Source organism: Adiantum capillus-veneris, chromosome 25, assembly GCF_014529385.1.
Source record: "Adiantum capillus-veneris isolate H3 chromosome 25, ASM1452938v2, whole genome shotgun sequence".
NCBI classification, from domain to species: Eukaryota; Viridiplantae; Streptophyta; class Polypodiopsida; order Polypodiales; family Pteridaceae; genus Adiantum; species Adiantum capillus-veneris.
In genome coordinates, this window is record NC_140955.1 from 15966225 (window position 1) to 15985417 (window position 19193).

The 19193-nt window shown below is 47.1% G+C and overlaps 2 protein-coding genes across 2 annotated transcripts in view; one reads left to right on the plus strand and one right to left on the minus strand.

Annotated features, from left to right (window-relative positions):
• LOC147424463 (uncharacterized) overlaps positions 1 to 19193 on the minus strand; it is an 89736-nt gene that overhangs the window by 40863 nt on the left and 29680 nt on the right. The gene's annotated exons all lie outside the window — the stretch shown is intronic.
• LOC147424464 (uncharacterized) lies at positions 10532 to 13331 on the plus strand. Its single transcript, XM_086499389.1, has 2 exons — positions 10532 to 12002; positions 12063 to 13331. Exons 1-2 carry the CDS (start codon positions 10983 to 10985, stop codon positions 13149 to 13151), a joined length of 2109 nt encoding a protein of 702 aa, XP_086355515.1. The 5' UTR covers positions 10532 to 10982; the 3' UTR covers positions 13152 to 13331.

Consider the following 19193-nt stretch of genomic DNA (forward strand, 5'->3'; position numbering starts at 1 on the left):
GAGCATTATCTCCCCATCCGCCTATGCAGAGCACCTAAATACCGGGGTACAACTTCACCGAGGAACTTCGCCACAGGCACGTGCCCTGCAGTCCCGTCCCTCAAGTGCGGATCACGGCGTACCCAGAAGGGCAGCCGCTTCCCGCGAGCCTCCCCACCAAGGAGGATAACGGTCCTTTCTTCAGGGTCCAACGAAGGGTCGAGATCGTTGAAGGCGGAGTTGAAATCGTCTAGCCATCTCCCCCTAGAATCATCTACCGCCAGACACCTCACCAGCAAATGCGAAAGCGAACGACCCTCTAACTGGGAGCACAACGGGCAAATGCTGTGTCCGCGCATATAACTATCAGCCAGTTTGAGCCCACCTACTCTCGCGAGAGCCAGCATTCTCTCCTCCTTCCTAGTAACTACTGTGCTCCTATTGAGCTGCAGCACGTATCCACGTGTTTGTTCATAGCCGGCCTCCTTATAGGGCTCCAACGCCAAGCACGAATGCCTCTCGTCCCACTTGTCCCATGCGTGGTAGCGTACTGAGCTGAAGTCAGCCGCTGGGATATATTTATTCATCCAATTCTCGGTTCTTGTCGTCCAAGCTCACTTCTTGAACGGTTGGTTCTTAGGCTTCTTGTTTACCAAGGAGCCTATCCAAGTAGATGAAACCGAGCGGTACTTGTCAAAGGCACGTGCTCGTTGTCCCCCACAAAAGGCAGGTACGGGTGATATGTTGAACTCGTGATGGAGAGTTGCCATCCCTACAGAGGTTGACCTTGCTCCCTTTCCGAGTAACATTCGCATCCCGGTGGCGACGAGGCGCTGCAGAGAGTGAAGGACACGTTGGTCGTGGGCCCCCATAATTTCCGCGCCATAACAAATCACTGGATACACGCACGCCTTAAAAACAGTCAGTCGAGACCAGATAGGGATGGCTCGGTTCGCTAGTAGGTGTTGACATGCGAAGAGACTTTTCCTCCCCTTGTCCGCTCGCTCTTTAACGATACGTTCAATGGAAAAGGTCGAGTCAACGTCGATGCCAAGGTATCTGTACATCTCACCTACTTCAACCATCTCACCACCCAAAGTAAAGATCCTCATAGAGAGATCTTGCAAGTCTCCGTGGAACACCGTGACCATGCATTTGTCAATTCCAAAGGTCATGCCCCAGGTCTTTGCCCATTCACTTACCTTGTCAAGGCTCGTTTGTAGGCTTTCAGGAGAGTCAACAAGTAGAACCAGGTCGTCGGCAAAAAGGAGTCCTTTTATTCTCTTGAGGAGGTTGACATTTTTCCCTATTTTTGACATTTTTCACTTATTATTTTTAAGTGACTTTTGTTGGAAAGTAGGTAGGGCAATTTTGCTAAGTTGTATAAATAGAAACCTAGCGCTAGCACTTTCTGGCAGAAGAGGCGGCAGGAGCACCTTGCTCAACAGGCAACTTCTCAACAAGACCAACCCCCGCGACAACTCTAGCGTTTCCTCTCACCAAAAGGCCTAGCGTTTTTGCACCAGATCAGCCAGCATTTTTGCACTTGCAGATTCCCGGCGACAGTAGACAGTAGATCAGCCCTAACGTTAGCAGATTTCCCCGAAACAGCAGATCAGCCCTAGCCTTAGCAGTTCCATCAGCAAGGACAGATTTCAGTCCCTAGCATTTTTGGTTTGCAGATTAACCGCAGCGTTTTTGCAGACCTTCGCGACAAGGACATCAAGAACATTAGCGTTTACAGTTTTCAGCAGTCAGTTTCCACAATAGAACCCCCGAACCTCGCAGATCTCACCTTCCCACAACAGATCCTTGCCGCATGATCAGATCCCACGAAGTTTGCAGATTCAGCCCGGAAAACGCAGATTTCAGCATCAGCGTTTTCAGCGCATCGTCGTCCCATCGTCGCCACCGACATCGTCACCAACATAGAGTCAGAATTCAGCAGATAAAGATTTGCAGATTTCAGCCCTTAGCATTCTCAGATTTCAGCCCGTCTCGTCGTTGTCGACATCGTCGGCAAGTCCAAAGCATTGTAGAAATTTGTGCAATCAATAGTAGACCGCTCTCGCCATAGAGAGTGGGGCCTTCGAAGGAGGGTTTTACAACATCCCTCGTGTCGTATTCTTCTCTCTCTATCTCTCAGTCTCAGCACCTTCATTCACAATGTTCACCACTTTGTTTGTGTCCATTGCACTCTCTCACTAAAGGAACGGAAGGCTCTCCCTTCCGTAAGTAAAAGGAACCCTTGAGCATAGTTTGGAGCACTCATCTTGAGCAGAGTTCAACATTCACTTCCGCTGCACCTTACATCACCGGTTCTTATATTGAGTCCCCAAGGAACTCTGCTTTTGTAGCCACCTTAGCCGCCGAGATTCCATCCGGGTTTTGATTCGAAACCCTATGCTCTCCCTTTGAGAGTGCACGTGTGTGTGTGTGTGTGTGTGTGTGTGTGTGTGTGTGTGTGTGTGTGTGTGTGTGTGTGTGAGAGAGAGAGAGAGAGAGAGAGAGAGACAAACAAGGTAGATGGGGAAGAGGGTCTTCTGCTCATGGTAGTCATGGGGGGCGATCTTCACCATATCTTGCGTTTGTGGTCTATTGTCTCTCTCTCCCCCCTCTCACGCTTCCGCACACGTTCACGCTCACATGGTATCAGTCGCCAGAGTTTGAGGGCGCACCATCTTCGCATCAGGTTCTTCTCCCAAGAAACAAATCAGATCAACCAGCGTTTTTACACGTAGGGGGGGGCGACATCAGTACAAGGCCATCCGTCGCAAAGACCTCAACTCTCACCTTGCGTTTTTGCTGGAGAATTGCAGATCTGCCCTTCCCACACCTAGCGCTAGCAACAGGAGGGCTTTTCCTCGCCGGAATTGCCCCCTACCATCAGCATTTTTGGCCAGCAGACCTAGCGTTTTTGGTTGGCTTGCGTTTTTGGCAATTAGCAACGTTTTTCAGCAAAGGGGGGCCAAGCTGGATCTTGCTTTCCCACACGGCTTCGCATCCGGTGCGTTGACGTCGAAAATCCTTTGCATTTCCACTAGATTTCAGCCATATACCACTGCTGTTTTCTCTGTTTTCAGCCCACTTGGGGTTGTGACATTGAATCCCTACCCTCCCAAGACCCTCTGCACCGCTCCGGACCATGCCGGGAGCATACGAGCACGCTGAAAATTGCTGGACAGCAGCGTTTTCATCACCTCGCAGTTGCGTTTTTGGGTGGACAGCAGCCCCTTGGCTTGTGTTTTTCACAGAGGATGAAGTTACCTCCTGCCAGGACACCATCCGGTGGTGGTCCATGAGGTCTCTCAGTGACTGCTGCAGTACATAATATCTTCGACATCGGCTTGATCATCTACGGGCATATGGTCCTTGGGAGATCCATTCATTCCAGCCATCATTCGGCGGTTGCGCCACTCCAGAGGGGTGGTGGCTTGTGGTTTGCTATGGACACACCTATGCACTCATCAAAGGAGTTCACACGAGATATGGCCATGCTCATGGCATATGGGATTACGACATTCCCAGAGAAGACACCACCATCTTTGGTGGACAGACGCTTACCACTTGACCTCGACACGTCACATTACTTGAGCATTTACATGGACTTTGGGAGAGGATCTTGAATCTCTTCTTGGACAAGTTCGTTTCTTGGATCTACAGACTAGAGTGGGACTTCAGTGCTTTAGACTCTCTTGGGAGAGTTTACCTACAAGATGCGGGAGATCAGGCATCATTACGCGACTACATCTGGAGTCACCCGGAGCTTGGCTTGGATGGTAGTGCAATTGCTCTTCTACACTCCTAATCATTTGGATTGCTACCTTCAGAGTTGCTTACACTCACCCTCGGTAACCTTACAGCAGACTTATCCCCTGACCTGGGCAGTAGGCCACTCCCAGCTCATTCAGATTGAGAACCACACCGAGTTGCAGTTTGGTGGCCTTGTTGGCGCGGATTTTGTTTTTCTTGACACTAGAGGATTGGAGGCACGAGATACAGGCAAGACGGCGCAGAAAGATTGGTCTCGCCTTTCCTCTTCTCAGAGGATCTTCACAGCGCAGACTTCTCAGTCTGGCTTCCCTACTTCTACAGGATGATCACGACAGAGTTACCGGGGAACGGTGTTTTGGGGCCTTGGAACACCAGAACAGCGTTCCCACCGGTCCGAAGTTTTTGAAACGCCCCAGAACGACAGGCGTTCAGGCGGGCATGCTGTGACAGGAATGGCCGGAACGTTCCCAACGGCAAAAAACGGGCAGTTTTTGAAGTTTAAAAAACGGCTATTTGGGGCAGCCAACCGCCATTTACAGCCAGCAAGAGCTTATATAATTCCTCTCCTCTTCCCCATTCTTCACAAATGCATCAAGGTCAAGGTTGAAGGCCCTCTCTCCCTTGCTCTCAATCCTCAAGCCATAGGGCCTCAAGGCTCAAGCTTTCAACCTCTCTCTCTCTCTCTTGGGCTAACCCTCAAGGCTCAAGGCTCAAGCTCTCTTTCTCTCGGTCTCAACTTTCAAGAGGTAAAGCCTCTCTCTCAAGCTCTCTATCTCAACTTCTCATTGCTCAAGCTCTCACGGAATCAAGCTCTCTCTCTCTCTCTCTCTCAAACCCTCAAAGATCAAGCTCTCTCTTTCACGGATACTCTTCTTCTCGTACAACCCCCTCCGTTCATGCGAGCAACACTCAAACGGCAAAGGAATGGTCGTGGTGGGATGAAGTGATCTCGGAGGGCACCTTGTCGGCGGCGGGAGGTTCTCGTGCATGGGCATGCAAGCTATGCTCTTACACGCAGAAAGGGGGGCATGACAAAGTGAGGGCACACTTTCTTGGAGTGTCGGCACATGAGGTGAAATTTTGCACCAACGTAACCATCGAGAAGAGGAAGGAGCTCGAGGAAAAGGATCGGCAATTCAACCATAAAGCCAAGCCCGCACGCAAAGGTATCAATCCAAAGACCCTCATTTTCCCTTCTTCCTCTCTACCCGCCTTAGGTGCCGGTGGATCTTCATAGGTCCAATTCGTCGCCAAAGGACCCTTGCCACCTCTTGGGACCCAAAGAAGAAGGAAGAGGTGGATGCGGCCGTGGCCCGATTCTTCTATCACAACTATATTCCATTTGTCGCGGTTAGGTTTGTTTTATGATTTATCAATCTTCTCTCTCATTTCTTCCGTTATCGTCGTTTCCGCCTTTTTGATACTAACCTCTTCTATGTTTGATCAAAATAGGTCAAAGTATTGGAAAGTTATGGTGCAACGGATAGGAGAGTATGGCACCGGCTATGTGCCGCCATCTTCAGAGGCTCTCTGAACCACTTTGCTCGATCGAGAGAAGGCTATCGTGGAGCAAGCAACACTCAATATTCAACGTCTTTGGGCCAAACATGGCGTTTCCCTCATTGCCGATGGGTGGAGCAATACAAGGAAGAGATATATCCATGGTCTCGTCGCATACTCGAGTGGAGAGATATACTTTGTGCACTCTCATGATGCCACCGAGAGTGGCAAGTCCGCCGATGTCCTCTCTGCAAAGTGGACAACGGCCATAGAGCCGATCGGTGAGCAACACGTGGTGGCCTTTGTCATAGATGGGGAGGCATCAAACAGGGCAACAGCAGCTATTATAGAGGGTCACTATCCGCATGTGACAGTGTGCTTTTGCATGGCACACTGCTTGAACAACAATCTAAAAGACATTGGCAAGCTAGACTGGATCGCTCCGGTCATTGTTGATGCAGTGAAGATTGTTACTTTCATCAACAATCACAACTTGGTTCGGAGTGAGTACCTCAAGAGGTAGGGCAGCAAAGTGCTTCTAAAGTATTCAGACACCTGCTTCGCATTCAACTTTCTTCTTGTGCGCAGGCTGTCTGAATGTCAAAATGCGTCCGACAAGTCTTCATCAGTGATGAGTTCACCACCTCCCCCTATGCAAAGACAGTTGCAGGAATTTTGTGCAAAAAATAAGGCAGAGGATCTTGAGTTCTGGAAGGAGCTCAAGAGTCTAGACGCACAAGTAAAACCGGTGGTTCATTTGCTTCGAGTTCTGGATGGCATGGATCCTTGCGTTGGCAAGATTTATGAGACAATGGACCGCATGATTGAGCAGCTTGCATAGCTTGAGCCAAAAGTAGAGCGATATGAGGACATCCATGCGCTCTGCAGCTCGAGGTGGAATTCATATGCTTCTCTTGTACACGGGGCAGCGTACATGGTGGATCCAAAGTTCCAAGGTGCAGGGCAAGAGACAGATAGAGAATTCATGAGCCAATTTACAGAGATCTTAAACAAGATGGTTCTAGACAGAGATGGGCGACGCATTGTCAGAGATCAGTTGAGACAGTACAGAGAGATGCGGGGGTCATTTGGCAGTCCAGATGCTCAGATTGATCGCGTAGGAAGATAGGTTCTGTGCTATGGTGGGAGGACTATGGCTATGATGGCCCTGAGCTTCAGAGATTGGCGATCCGTATTCTCAGCCAGTCAGTTAGTACCTCATGCTTGGAGAAATTGTGGAGTACCTTTAGCCACATTGCTTCCAAGAAGAGGAATCGGCTTGGAGTGGAGAAGGCTAATGATCTTGTCTTTGTCAGCGCAAATTTGAAAATGCTTTGCAAGAGTACAGACAAACAGACAGATCCTTTTACACAGTGGGAGATGGAGCAAGAGGCTCCTCAGGCAAGTGAAGATGCACATACACCAACACCAGGTACTTCATCCGTGGCTGAGATCGAGCCGGGCCTAGAGCTCGATGATGAGGAATGGGAGGATGTACATGATTTACAGCCGACTACTACGAATTGGGACGTCTCTCAGGCTAGTAGCTCTTGAGTCTTGAGTCTTGAGGCTCGAGAGTTGCGACTTTAGGACTTCCATTATCCTTACCTTTTGGTATGGCTACTTGAGCATTGCCCTCTTTGACATTTGTAGCTACTAGCATCTTTATGATATTTGTCACCTTCAGTCTTTTGGTATTGTGGTCACTGGTTTGGCCCCCTTGTAGTCTCGACTCTCATTATGATATATCACCTTTGGTTTTTTTCTAGCGCCTTGGCGGGCCTTGTTAGCCATAATTAAGCGAAAAGTGTTATCTCTGACTTCTACTCTTGCAATTATTTGAGAGCTCTAATCTGTAATTACATATGTTATTGACAATTGTACTTGGGCATTGTGTTTGTTCAATGTTGTGTATGTGCTATGTACGCTGGGCGCCGCACATCCCAATCAAGTCATAATAAGGTTAAATGGTTTTCAAATCGTGTTTTTTGTGGGTATTAGAGTCAAAGGACTCTAGTACTACTTGTATTCAAACACATGACGCTAAAAAAACAATATTTGGGTGTTTTTTTAGTCTCCCGTTCCGCACCGTTCCCATCCCAGACCCATTCTCGTTCCCCCGTTCCAAAGGGAGGCCCGTCGCCGTTGCCGTCCCCATTCCGGGTAACTCTGGATCACGATGCAGACAGCTTGGTCTGACCACACCTCTTCTTGGAGGCCCTTCACAGCGCAGACTGTTGAGTCTGGCTTTCCCCTCATCTTAAATTACCCTACCTACTAACAGGACACCATCCGGTGGTGGTCCGTGCAGTCTCTCAGTGACTACTGCAGCTTACAGTAGCTTCTACAGTGCAGACTGTTAGTCTGGCTTTCCTTGTTTCGGAGGACCTTTACGGCGCAGATTGCTACATCTGGCTATCCTGGAGTTTTTCACAGCTTAGCCACTTGGCCACACAAGGTTACAAGTTCATGTATTCACACGCTTCCGGTCATTCTCATGACGGTTCCTGGGCTTCCTCATTTTCTCTAAACGTTTTGACTACAGACACCACAGATCCTATTAAGCGGGACACTTGCACTTCTATTGGCACTTCTTTTACGACGAGGAGTTGTTATCACACTCAGTTCGGGACCTTCACGCAGTATCTTCACCCTGTATTGGCGAAGTATAGCATTTCACTACACTGCTCGTGACGGCATCTTTCCACGAAGATTTCTTGCGGGTCGTGACATCCCAGACTGCTGCTACACTCACGGAGTACGCCGGACTATTGTCCTTCAATGGACATCGCAACATACATCTTCATCATTTGCCTCACATCGGCTTCATGCAGTTTGTCCAACATTAGGTGCTGAGAGGGGGTGTTAGATTTATACCACTCTGCTACTTCACAGGTCTAGGGCATACTTGTATGGCTAGTGTGTCTCCGGGCTGGCCACCTATAGTCTAGATAGTACCTGGTTCTTCCACCCGAGTTTGGGGCCGACCGCCCACTTTTGTCCGAGCACCCTCATGTATTTCCATATATCATTTTTCTATTGGGTCGTGGGGATTTTTATCAGACCTTGCCCTACCTCCCCTGGGGCACCTATTTATAGAGCCAAGGGGGTACCCACTTCCATCATATACTGATTGTAACGAGGGTCTTCTACTCATGGAAGTCATGGGGGGCTGATCGCCCCCTCTTCACCATATCTTGCGTTTGTGGTCTACTCTCTCTCTCTCTCTCTCTCTCTCTCTCTCTCTCTCTCTCTCTCTCTCTCTCTCTCTCTCTCTCTCTCTCTCTCAGGCGCACTCTCACACTCCCAACAAGGATTCTTCTCCTAACGAATGGCAATGGATGGAATGACCAAGGCTAGTAGCAAGGCCCGCTAGGGTCCTTTCTCCTTTCGGCTCTTTTGATCAAGGAGTTAGCTTCTCCTTTCGTCCAGATCGGAACTCTTGATATTCCGGCGTAGTAAAATTAGCCATCACACCCAGACCGTATTGATCTTCCACGCGTGTCTTGATGCACTAAAATTACATACCCAAGCAATCTCATCCAATTAGGAAGGCACATCACAATGCAACACAAATGCTTACATATCCATGTTACAAGACGCAACAAACAGCGCCGCAGAGCACTCCCCCGAGACAAACGGTCTCCGATATGAAGCTACTCAATGACTACCTCGTCCCTCCCCCCGCAAATAACCTAAAAAGGTCCGGGCCATGAGCTCAGAGGACTGTACAACCAAATGCTCCCCATACCGCAGTCTGCGTCGCTTGGAGGTTCAAGCATACAACCAAACGCTCCCCAGGCATCGGCCTGCGTCGTTCTAGCATACAACAAAACGCTCCCCAAGCATCGGCCTGCGTCGTTCTGAGGTTCAAACAGTACAAAACAGTATTTCTTACTTCTCCACCCGGGAGTAAAATCATCAACCAATGAAACCAGTCTTAAAACCAGAGTCAAACATTTCAAATTGGCACCAAAACAGGTTCAAAACAGATACCATCCATTTCAAATAAAGTTCAAACAGGATCACCAAACAAGTTCTCAAATAGAACTCAAACAAAATTCAAACTTAAAAAGCAATCTCGACATCAGCCGAGCTCGAAAAGTCGATTGACTTTCCATCCTTAAATCTGCACCAAAAATTAGGGTTAGATTCCTTCTATAAGGTCGTAGCCGAGCACAGCATGGTCCATCAGCTCTTGGACAGACAATGTTCCTATGGCGCGATGGTAGTCTCAAGTCATAGCAATCACACTGGACCTCCAAGGGCATCTGCTCGTGAAGAGATATCTACTGAGAGATGTCGAGAAATCTCAAGTTATAATCTGCTAGGGTTTCCATGGCAAGCATTTCAGGATTACCCACTCTGCCAGAAGTTGCACTCCGAAGGAAGATGTCAGAAACCATATAACTTCGAGCAAAATTTTTCTTGAAAGCTTCCCAAGTACTTGGGAGTATGCTGCTTGGTAGCTATCAATATATGCATGGTACTGTCTTTGAGAAAAACAGCAGCTCGAAATAAATCTTGGATCCTTCTCTTGCAAGTGATGTTAATGGCTTATGCCCTATAAGACATGAGCGGTGAAGACAGGAGCGCGCCCGATATGTGATGAAGTAAGGGTGGGAGTGGCTAATAAGTTCGAGGTCAAAGCACGAAGCTAAAATTTCCAATGAACTTTGGACGTGCGATCTTGCTTTGTCTGCTCTTTGGTGGGACCGGTATGCTTTCAGAAAAGCACACGCCTGATGCTCTGATACCATTGTCACAAGATGGGCACCACGTGCCAATAGAAAAGAATAGACTAAACAGACTTTTAGCACTTCAATAACAACTGAACTGAAAGAGAGAGAGACGGCACGCGACACGGAGTGGCGGAATTCCACCCCTGAGAGTATTGGCCCCAAACCTTGGCGCCTCTTTCGGTATTTCTTTATATTGCATCAATAGTACAAGCCGGTACTCCAGACTCTGCACCTTCTCCAGGAAGCATGCCAAAAAATGAGCCCTAACCTCATATTTAAAGGCCCTTGGCTTGAAAAGCACTTACAGTGAAAAGCCTTCAAAACTCAAACGCTTCTGGTCCAAAAAGCAACGCCAAAAGCTGTCAGCGTAATTTACGGAAATCCATACAGCTTGCCACGTCATCATGCCAGTGCAATTTTCAAAAATCTGCCACGTCATCAGTAACTACGCAATTTTCGAAAATCTGTTGCTGCTTTTGCTTCTTGTAGGGTTTAGGCCCATCGGCCGGTAGCTCCGTTCTTCAGTAGGTCGACACGTCAGCAGTTTGTTACAAATCCCCCTACTGGAACCATAGTTTTTTTCGTTCGCGTTCGGATGGCCTGCCATACTGCCGTACGGGTACGGGTACAGATGGAGTACGGATGGGGATTTCGTACCTGCAGCCAGCGTGGCAAAAAATTTGGGGCACAAAGGTTTCGGCTGCACTTTTTGGCCGCGCGCTCGTATAGTCTGTAGGCGAATGTGTCTGCATAGAATATACACAGATTGCAGAGACTCAGACACTGTCACAGAGCGTGTATGAAGTGAGATTTGGACATCATCCCGCCCATCCTCTCGAGTCTCCGCCCTCAGGTCGCACTCTCTCTTGCCTCCAACCTCTCCCGCCAACACACGGCGCAGCAGCCAGCTCAGTACTCCAAGGCTCAAGCTTGTTGCACCATCTTCCAAGTTCCAACTTCCAAGCCGAATTCTTTGCAAGTTTGCAGATGGGCCGAACCAAGCGTCCCGAGTGGCAGTATGTGCAGCAAGTAAAGTGTCTTACAAAAGGAAAATGGACATGTAAATGTAATTTTTGTGGGCATTCATGGGACGGTGGTCCTTTGTGTATCCGTGCACATATTTTGGGCATTGCTGGCCATGGTGTGGGAGGCCCATGTGATGAGGCCCTAGCAGATGTTGTAGAGATTGTCACAAGATTGCATGCAGATGCAAGGCCAGAGGGAGAAGACAGAGCTGCTTTTGTAGATGCACTGGTCAATGATTTGGAAGGAGATGCCTCTCAAGCTCAAGGAGGTGCTTCAATGAGTACGCATGCTAAGGGAACAACTAATATAAGTGGCTCTTTCAAGTCCAATGTGGGGTCCTCAAACAAAAAGAGGAAGGTTTCTCAAGGGGGTTTGGCGAGTGCATTTGGCTTGCAAACACGGAAGCAAGCAGACCAAGCCTTGCACAGGTTTTTTTATGCTGAGGATGTTCCTACATGGAAAGTAAGGAGCCCTTACTTTTTGCAAATGGTGAAAGCTATTGGGCAAGCAAGTCCTTCGTATGTTCCCCCCTCTTATCATGCTTTGCGCACCACAGAATTGAATGAGGAGGTTAAATGCGTAAAGACTGAGATGATGGGTGTACGCAAGAAATGGAAAAGATATGGATGCTCTATTGTGTGTGATGGATGGTTTGACACTAGGCGCAGGCCTATCATTAACTTTCTTGCATGCTCTATTCATAGGTCAGTGTTTTTGAAAGTTGTAGATACATCTGGGACAAAGACATCGGAATTTATTTTTGAGCATCTCAAACAGGTTATCAGAGAGATTGGCCCAGCAAATGTTGTGCAGGTATGCATGGACAATGCAACCAATTGTGTTGGTGTTGGGGAGATGATTGAAAGAGAGTGGAAACACATTTTTTTTACCAGATGTGCTTGCTATTGCTTGGACCTTTCGTTTGAGGACATTGGACAGATTGGTTGGGTTGGAAAAGTGCTTGAGGATGCAACAAAGATTGTCACATTTGTGACAAGAAAATCTACTGTGTTGGCATTGTTTCGGCAACTTAGCAAGAAGGACTTGGTCAAGCCGTCAGCCACTCGATTTGCGTACTACTTTATTATGTTGGCCAATCTTGTGGATGAGAGATGCATGCAAGGTATGTGCAAGCTTATGATTGATGACAAATTTGTTAAGATTAAGAGATCCAAGACTCAAAAGGCTACTGAGGTCTCGAACATTGTGTTTAATGCATCCTTTTGGCAAGAGGCAAGGCTGATTTTGAAAATGTGTGCTCCAATTTTGAAAATTCTCCGTTTGGCTGATAGGGAAGGAGCCACCATGGGGCTTATGTACAAGCTTACGGATCGCATGGTAAAGCAAATTGAAAACATGCAAGGCATTGATGCTGCAAGAATGAGAGAGATTAGGGATCTATGCATTGAAAGATGGAATATGTTGCACACACCGTTACATGATGTTGGATACATGTTGCATCCCATATGGCGAGGAAGAGGGCAAGAAAGTGATGGCGAGGTGCATGAAGGATCGATGACATTCTTGGACAGGTACACCAAGGGTGATTTGACCTTGCAAGGCACCCTAATTGATGAGTTTGACATTTATAAAGCTGAAAGCAAGTCATTTGCTCATCCAATTGCAAAAGATGCATTGAGGATGCAAGAGGGAGTGAAATGGTGGGAAACTTTTGGGGCTTGCACGCCCGCTTTGCAAGCTCTTGCTTTGAGAGTGCTTTCGCAAGGGACATGTGCCTCTCCATGTGAGAGAAATTGGAGCACCTTCTCTCTCATTCATACCAAGAGAAGAAATAGGCTACTCCCATCTCATACAGAGAAGCTTGTGTACATACACACAAACTTGAGGCTCATATCCAAAATCAAAGAGCGCGACTATGAGAGAATGGAGGTCACATTGGAAATGCTCAATAAGGAAAAAGATGAGGACCGCTTGCTTGCCTTGCAAGAGATTCACGAGGCCATTACAGAGAGTACTACAGATGCGATAGAGCCTATTCCCATTGCTGGGACCAGTCATATTCGAGCATCATGCTCAGTTGGTGGTGATGAGGATGAGGATGAGGATGAGGATGAGGACGAGGATGAGGCTGCTTATGACGATGAGGATGTGAGCTATGGTGAGAGTTAGAGCTCACTGTGCCTGGCCGCCTGCTTATGGAGTCTGGACCATGGTTTTTGACATTTACTTATGCCGTTACCCGTATGGTGTTCTGTTCACTGTTGACTCTAGAGTCTACAGTTTAGATTCTAGCCTCTAGTCTCGCCTCTCTACTTATGTTTTGGATTCAACCTTCAGGAGACTACACTCCTAAATGTTTTTGGCTTGCTTCTATTGTCCTGACTCTTGACTCCTTTCTGTTTGGAGGTTACTTTATGAATCATTACTTAGAGGTCTGAGGCACCACCTTGATTCTCTCCAGTCTCCAGAGTCCACTTTTAATTTCTAAAGTTTCTATGGTTTTAAGTTTTAACTTTTGTCTGTCCATAAACTTATAAAGTTTTAATTTTTAAACATGGTGGTGCATTAAGTATTTCTACAATTACTATGTAGCATCCTAAGACTGCCGTGGAATTTCGGGTGGTCTGATCCGTACTTCCATACCCGTGTGCGTCCGACGTGTGATTGACGTATGGAAAAACTATGACTGGAACTCACTTCCAAGGACTTAAACCCTCTGTTTTCCGCCCAAAAACAGCAATTACAGCTTGCTGTATTTACTGGTTTTTACCATGTTTTCAGCCCTAAACAGTCCCGAAACTGTCCTCTAACAATGGGGCACTGTTCTCAATGCTTCTAGCATCCATACGGCTGCAAAACAGTCCAAAAACAGCGCATAACCAACGCTGAAAATGCACCTGTAAGGTGAGGTTATCACCCTCACCGGTGCCTACTTTTGGAGTAGCAGTTCGCTACTCCTATTCCTGCTCAAAGAGGCTCTTGCCTCGGCACAGAAGCATAAGATCACACAATTGTACATAGGTCAAATGAAGAGCCCTCTTGTGAGGCATCACGTAACTGCACGTAGGGGAGAGAGAGAGCAGTGTGAAGTGCGCAGAACATCACTTCTTGCACTACACTGTACATGAGAGGGGAAATAGCTCTTAACTTGTGACAAGTTCTCAATGAAGCATCCCCCCAGCATAAATCGAGTGCCCCCTCTTCTGCGCTTGACCCTTGTAATGCATCTGTGAACAAATAGATGCAAAAGGTAAAGAGCTGCCAAAACCTGCGTATCACTGAAAACGCAACAAAGCAGCCCTGTAAATATGCATCTGATGCCTTCCAATGCTGAAAATGAGCTCCTTGGTTCTAGGAAAAGTCATGGGAAGCTCAAAAATGCAGAGAAATGATTGAAAATCACAGTTATCTGCCTCCAAAACTGCTCCAAAAAGTCAGTTACGAGTTCTGTTCTCCCAGACTTGGTAAATTTTTAAAGAGAAGTATGAAACCTGCAAGCTATTACAAAACTCTTACAGAGAGTGAGTTTTTGCTAAAAGAACTCAGTTTTCAGCCCTCTGCTTCTCTCCCGCCGCTCCTCTCTCTTACCCGCTCGCGCTCCCGCCATCACCTGCTCGCCTTCACGTGCTCACGACGATGCACAGAGCTCTTCACAGTATAACTTTTCACGATCGAAAAGTGCAGAAAAGGCCTCAGTTTCGCGTGAAACCTTCAGCTTTTCACGGATTTCACCATGGATTGCTCCAGCTCGGATGCGCAGCGTGACGACGCACCGAGTAATGTTCAAATTCCCTTCACGCATGCTCTATACACATGGATTACAACTACTTTCCAGAGCTTCAACCAGTTCAGACGAACATTCGCTTGGCCTCTCTCGAAGGGGCCATGCAGAGGTTTAATTCCCGGCTTACTGCTCTGGAAAATACGGCTCAGTCGACAACTGCGCGTATTTCCGAGGGCGAAACCCATCTCCAACAACTGCGGACGCAGGTCGCTGCTTTTGGGCGTTCACAAGGTGGTCCAACTGCCACAATTCCGTACAAAACTACAAATTTCTCAGGGGAGAAGAAGGAATGTACGGAATTGGCCGTAAATAACTGGCTGCACCAGTGGACCACGTATTTTGCCATCCATGGGGAGCATGATGAACGAAGGATTTAGACGATTTCTCTCTATCTGTGCAGTAAGGCGCTTACCTGGTGGCGTGACATGACAAAGAAGCCTACACATGGGCTGACTTCTGTGTAAAATTCAAGAGGGATTTCGCCAAAATGGATCCTTTGAAAGCTTACACCAAATTGTAGAGTCTTTCGATGAAAACTATGTCTTTTGATAAGTATACGACAACTTTCAAAGAAGCACTCACCTTCTACAAGATGGCACGCACGCTGTGCACATGTACCTGCTGGGATTACATGAAGATTACCGTTGGGCCTTAATCAAGGACAAAGCCCCAACCGACGTCGAGGATGCAGTGGCAAAGGCCAGGACGTTCCATTTGATAAATGGAGCGAACTATGAGAAGAAAAGAACTTCAGACCATCAATCCGGTGAGGGCACTTCGAGAAAGCGACCCCGATTCCAACAAAAGTCCAAATCATCGCCGAGATCTTCTCAGGAGAAGAAAAAAGCCAAAAATGCTTCAGTTGCTGATGCAGTGAAGAAGGGGGCTTGCTTCGGTTGTGACCAGACGGGTCACCAAATCAAGGATTGCCCAAAGAAGAAGACAAAGAAATCGCAAGGTCGTCCTTCGATTCAGATTCACGAGATCTCAAGTAACTCTGATGTCATTCAAGTTGAAATCCAACATTTAGCGCACAGTTCATGCACTAACTGTACTTTTAGCACCAAAGTGTTTGATAAGCATGATCTTCTCCGTTTCCCCAAGAAGATCAATGGTCACGACGTGACCGTACTCCTTGATAATGGAAGCTCACACAATTTTGTGGATGCAAAATTGGTGCAGAAACTGAGCCTGGGGACGCGGGACAATGACCATGAGTATCGCGTGAAGATGGCTTGTGCCGAGGATACGGATGTATGGAATCGGATGGTTCCAGATTTGTCGCTCGAGCTAGCTGATTACAAAGAGAACCTGGATTTCCACATCATGCGCCTCGACAGAGCAGATGTTATTTTAGGAATTCCATGGATTTATGATAAATAAGACTCATTGTTAATAGACTATGTACATCACTCTTGTTTTTGTTCAGCAGGACATGCCTCATGTATCTGTTTCGCTTTGTAATCAGATTTCTGTAAATAATGGTTTTACAATACCAGTTGTTACTGCTTTGGAGATGTATAAAGATACAAAGTCTTTTGATGTTGGCTTTTATCAATGTGTACCATCTACTTGGTTTGATTCATTAGTGCTTGGTACTTCTGTCACTGAATTTCGTAAAAATGTTTCATGTTCTTCTGTTGAACTTGGGGATTCCGACGAATCCAACCTTACTGAGAAATCATGACTGATTTCAAGGATGTTTTTCATGATGATCTACCTCCTGGCTTACCGCCTTCGAGAGGAGTAGATCATGGCATTGAGTTGGTGGCTGGTAGTCAGCCCTTCTCAAAGCAACCCTATCGGTTTAGTAAAACCGAGGAGGACGAGATTCAACGGCAACTGAAAGATTATCTCGATAGGGGTTTTGTTCGACCAAGTAAATCCCCGTGGGGAGCGCCAGTGTTACTTTCTCAAAGCCAAGATAACACTATGCGCTTCTGCGTGGATTACAAGGGGTTGAATAAGCTCACTGTCAAGAATAAGTATCCGCTCCCACGCATGGACGATCTGATAGATCAGCTCCATGGAGCGTTGTATTTTACAAAGTAGACCTACGATCAGGCTATACGGATCAAGCAAGAAGATATTCCTAAGACAGGTTTCCATACGCATTATGGTCACTACGAGTTTTTGGTCTTGCCTTTTGGTTTGACCAATGCTCAAGCTACGTTTCAGCAGATGATGAATGATCTGTTGAGATCGTTTCTAGGCAACTTCGTTGTTGTATTTCTCGATGACATCTTGATCTACAACCGAAGTTTGTATGAGCATTTAGCGCATACACGCACTCTTCTCGAAGTACTGAGAACTGAGAAACTTTACGCTAAGGCTTCTAAGTGTGAATTCTTTAGGAAAGAGCTTCTGTACTTGGGTCACATCATTACTCACAATGGAATTGGCGTTGACCTTGAAAAGTTGGATAAAGTACAAAATTGGCCCATTCTGAAGAATGTGCGCCAAGTAAAGTCCTTTTTAGGCTTTACTGGATTCTTTCGCAAGTTTATCAAGGATTACTTTAACATTGTTGCTCTGCTTACGCAACTTTTAAAAGGAGGGGTGAAAGGGCCGAAGACTTCGGGTCCTCACTGTAAAGGTAACCTCCCCGTTGTCTGGAATGAGCGTCTCGGCGAGAGCTTTCGGACACTAAAGCACTTGGTGACTACTGCACCAATATTGCACATTGTGAATCCTAGCAAACCGTTTGTGGTTGAAACGGATACTAGTGATTATGCCATTGGTGCGTTTGAAAATAAGAAACTTTCTGATGCTGAGATGCGTTATCCAACGTATGAGAAGGAGCTTTATGTCGTAGTCCACGCCTTGAGGAAATGGCGACACTACTTGTATGACTCTACGTTTGTTGCATGGACAGATCATCACTCCTTGCGCTATGTCTGTGATCAGGGTGATCTCAGAGATAGCGCAAGGGGGAAGCATTATAAGCTTTCAGCTAGATATTGTGGTCCATTCTTGATCACAAAGAAGATTGGCCAAGTTGCCTATAAACTGGCTCTTCCTTCGGATGTTAGTGTACATCCAGTGTTTCATGTCAGCCGCCTTAAAGTAAGATTGGGCGAAGCCGACGTTGTTGTGCCTATCGAGGAAAACGTATGGCAAGATATGCAAACTGAGTATATTCCTCGAGAACCGGAGACAGTTTTAGATCATTGTACCCATCATTCACACCAAAAGGCTTATGACGAGTACTTAATTAAATGGAAGGGTCAATCTGAAAGGTTTGCTACTTGAGAACCAGTTAGAGCTCTGAAAGCTCAGTATCCCCACTTCATTGATGAGGACATAAATGGTTCTTAAGGGGGGAAGTATGTTATGTCCCGCTCTTAGGAGAGGGGATCTAGCCAAGACGCCGTTGGGATGGACGTCTAGTGTCCGGGCGGACGTAGTGTGAACACGGCCAGTGTGGCCGGCCATTATTATAAAAGGGAGGCCAAGGCCTCATTTTCATTTATCAACCCCCACTGGCAGAGTGCCAGTGGTTAGCCCGCGAGGCTAGGAGTGTGCGAGGTCATCTCGAGGAGGTGAGGCCGGGTGGTATGGGACGCTCGGTCTTACAGGTGCACGTCTACGTCCTCGGACGCTGGCCCCAGCATGGGGGAGCTGCCGGATGGTGGCTATCGTCAGGTGGTTCGTCTTACGCATGTCTGTAGGCGGTCCGTGTAGCCGGGAGATCCACTCCCTGTGTCTGTTTCACCTTCCCTCAAAAGATGCACATTCAGATTTCCTCCTCGCCGCCAGTGCCAATGTGGTTGGCTTTAGGCGACCGAGCACTTTGCCTCCTTCACTCGGTACCTGGATGATACATAGGCAAATATTGCACCAACTCAGATTCGAGTACATATTCCCACATCACTTATACACTAGAATCTACTATTATTGTGCCTATGGCGTAGAGCAAGTGGCATGAATGATGATGAGGAGAGCAGACAGTTGTAAAGGCATCTTCGACAAGTATTGTGACTATGTCATAGAACGCATGGCATGATGCGGACTGCAGACAGTTGTAGAGATGTCTTCAAGTGCAGAGACGACGCGACAAATCTCATACCACTAGGCCCGGTGAGATGCGAGCTTTCATGTAGGTTTCTCTCAATGAGAATGCAAGCCGTTAAAAGCCCTTACTAACATACCATACAAGGCCAATAATAATCTTGATGATCACATTCACGCATCAAGCTGTTCTTTAGAATGAGCACGAGCACTTAGGTCCATCAAAAAAATGATGCTACTCCCAAGCATGCTGTCCTAGCTTTTTTTTGCTGGCATTTTTTAGCAAGATGCTTGCCTCTAGCATGAGCCTGAAGTTCCATTCAGATGCTACGCCAAGGCATGCTGTTTGATTAATTCATCTAAAACTGCTCCTAACCTTATGTTGTAACAAGCTATTTTGTTTGAAGCTATTCGAG